Below are 3,339 nucleotides of genomic sequence, written 5' to 3' on the forward strand. Positions count from 1 at the left end.
TAGAGAATTCAGCCATTGGCTGCGCATTAGCCTTTGGCTGAATTTGCGTAATATGAGAGGCCGTTCCGCGCGCAATCGCCATCTTTAAAAGCTGATGACTACTGTGAAAAAATATTTCGAGATAAAATAGATCTTGTATAAGCCACATTTAAGGCTGTTCAGAGTAAGGGAGGGAGCGGAGGGTGCTGAATTCTCTATCCTCCCATTACTCATAAAATACAAATTAAATTTCAATGTTTTTCATTTAATTTTCTATTTTATCTCGTAATGTACGGTAGAGAATTCAGCCATTGGCTGCGCATTAGCCATTGGCTGAATTTGCGTAATATGAGACTTCAAAGATTTTCACAGTAGTCATTTTTCACAGAAATATATTGTCAGAGAAAGTTTATGGGCAACTTTACCTACTATGTTTACAGGGCTGAATCTTGTCCCTTCCTAGAGGTCTGTTGTCCCAGAACTGCTTGTCCAAAAGATGTTGCCTGGGATGCCGGTTTCAGGTAAAAATTCCTGAACGTGGATTCATTTTTCCACCCAGCATGCTTGAGAATGTCTGCTAGTGGAAAATGATTCCTCTTGGCAGATGAGGTTGCCGCCGATCTCGTTGAATGTGCTTTGAAGAGATCGGTGTCGATACCGGATGCTCTCAACACAGTTTTTATCCATCGAGCGATGGTTTGTTTTGATGCCTTCCCATGAGGTTGCTTGTAGGTGACAAATAAAGCATTCACCTCCTTCCTCAATGTGCTTGTTCTGTTAATGTATTCTTTAACATAGTGTACAACGCAGAGTTTCTTATCCTCGGGAAAGGCTTTCAGTGTTATTTTCACTCCCACATTTCCAGGTTGACTCTGCTTTATCAAATCAGCCACTGCTATTTCCACACAATCTTTGGACGCCTTCACATTGTCAAGGGTTAGGTATGAAAGTGTTTGCACTCTTTGGGCAGAAGTTAACGCTAGTAAAAAACATACTTTGTGTGTCAGTTGACACAGCGAAATCTTATGGGCTGGAGTTACTTGTCTGAGGTAGCTCAGCACCTTGCCCACATCCCATATGAAGCTGTATCGCGGAGTGGGTGGTCGGAGATTAAAAATGCCCCTGAAGTACCGGCAAATCCAAGGATGTGTAGAAATGGTGTATTTCTCGTCCCGTAGAAGAACAACTGATGCTAGTGCGCTCCTTGCTGTATTCAAGGTGCTGTAGCTTGCTCCATTTTTGTACATATAATTAAAAAACGCAAACAAATTTCCCACCTTCGTATGGGTCCAACATAAGTGACGCTCATGACAAAATCTTTGCCACTTCCTAATATACACCATATACTGCTCCTTGGTGGATTTCCTCCAAGACGCTGCCATTATATCAGCAGTCTCCTCCGTCAGTCCTTGAGCTATGAAATGTTTGCTCCAACCCTGCAACATAAGAGGGAGAGATGTGTAAGTGGATGGGGTCTACCTGTAATGGGTTGGGTTAACAACTGGTGTTTTTGCAATACCCAGGGCTCCTCCAATAGCATGTTACGTAGTACGGTATACCAGGGCTGTGTTGGCCAATTTGGCACTATCAAAATTCCCCTAGCGTCATCTTGTCTGATTTTTTGGAGACACTTTGCAACCAAGCTAAATGGGGGAAACGCATAAAATACTAGGGGTCCCCAGTCAATAGTGAATGCGTCTACTGCCCATGCCCCTGGATCTGGTCTCCAGGAGACGTATGTTGGGAGCTGGGCATTCAGTCTGGTGGCAAAAAGGTCTACGTTTGGTAACCCATACCTCTGCACTATCTCATTGAATATTGTCTTGTCTAGCATCCATTCTATATTGTCATTGAATTTCCTTGACATCGTATCAGCTTCTGTGTTCTTAGAGCCTGCTAAGTGAGATGCTGTTATCCAAATTTGTCGTCTACTGCACCAATCCCAAATTTGCAACGCCATTTCGTTACATGCTTCAGACATGACGCCGCCCATGTTATTCAAGTATGTCACCGCTGTGGTGTTGTCTAATCTCAACAGTATATGTGCATCTTTGACATTTGAACAGAAGCTTTTGAGTCCCAAACCGGCTGCTAGCATTTCCAGATAGTTTATTTCATTACCTGCTGCTCTTGCTAATTCTTGAGCATTCCATCTACCCCCTGTCTTGGATTGCAGGTCTGTGGCACCCCAACCTTGTCCACTAGCATCTGTTCTTATTTCTTTTGATACTTTCCCTGGGTACAGGGGTTTAGACACGAGATGTGCATGGGATGACCACCAAACTAGTTCCGCCTTGGCTCTATTTGATAGGCTCATATGTCTATCGAAATGTCCTTTCTGTTTTCTCAGGGCTCTGATTTTTTCCCTTTCCAGCTGCCTGTAATGCAAGGGGCCGTACTGAGATGCTGGTAAGGCAGCCACAATCTTCCCAATGACTTTAGCTACCTCCCGGATACTAGGTTTGTTATTAGCAAGTAAGGATCGACATGCATCTTGAATGTCATTGCTTTTACTGGCTGGGAGGGTGATTCTCATTTCAGATGTATTTAAATGGAAACCCAGAAATTCAATCTCATGGGATGGTTCAAGTACCGATTTCTCTGAGTGAATAATGAACCCTAGACTAGTCAAAAGGTCAGTGGTGGCTTGCACTGCTGAGCGAGTGTCTGCTTTATTGTTCCCAATTATCAGTGTGTCGTCCAAGTACGACAAAACTGTGTGCCCCTGTTGTCTTAGTAAGGCAAGCACTGGTTTCAGTATTTTGGTGAACAGTCTTGGGGCGGAAGATAAGCCATTTGGCAAAGCTTTGAACTGCCACAATTGGTTTCTCCATACGAAGCGGAGATATTTACGAGAGTCTAAGTGAATGGGAATTGTGTAGTATGCATCACGGAGGTCTACTGAAGCCATATAACACCCTTTTGAGAGGAGTAGAATACCAGATTGAATATTATCCATTTTAAAGTGTTGGTACTGAACACTTTTGTTGAGTTCGGACAGGTCAAGAATTAATCGAACTCCTCCGTTCTTTTTTGGTCTCGTGAAAACCTCTGAAATAAATTCCCCTTCTTCATGGGCACATTTTTCAATGACCTGTTTTTCTTCCAGAACAAGAATCTCATGGTCAATCTTGGCTGTTTCTTCAGCATTCCGCTTGTAAGAACGCAGAGGTTTTTCTCGAGAAGGGGGAAATTTTTCTGGGTCAAATTCTATTGTATAGCCTTGAACTGCTTGAATAATGTGTGAGTCTCTCGTGATATTTTCCCAAGCAGGGAAAAATGGCTTCAGACGACCTCCGACGACAGCTGGTGTTGTAACTAGATCGTTATCTATGTTGTTTTCATAGTCACCTACCTGTT

At 43.1% G+C, this 3,339-nt stretch overlaps 1 protein-coding gene across 1 annotated transcript; it reads right to left on the reverse strand.

Moving 5' to 3' along the window:
• Positions 1-413: 413 nt before the first annotated feature.
• On the reverse strand, positions 414-1,424 carry LOC140238130 (uncharacterized). The gene has a single exon (XM_072318063.1). The coding sequence runs from the start codon at positions 1,422-1,424 to the stop codon at positions 414-416; it is 1,011 nt and encodes a 336-aa protein (XP_072174164.1).
• Between the last annotated feature and the right edge of the window lie 1,915 nt (positions 1,425-3,339).

Source organism: Diadema setosum, chromosome 14, assembly GCF_964275005.1.
Source record: "Diadema setosum chromosome 14, eeDiaSeto1, whole genome shotgun sequence".
NCBI classification, from domain to species: Eukaryota; Metazoa; Echinodermata; class Echinoidea; order Diadematoida; family Diadematidae; genus Diadema; species Diadema setosum.

What these genes read in the sequence shown, in the direction of transcription:
- LOC140238130 (XM_072318063.1), bottom strand. Translation starts at nt 1,424, where the DNA reads ATGTTGCAGGGTTGGAGCAAACATTTCATAGCTCAAGGACTGACGGAG.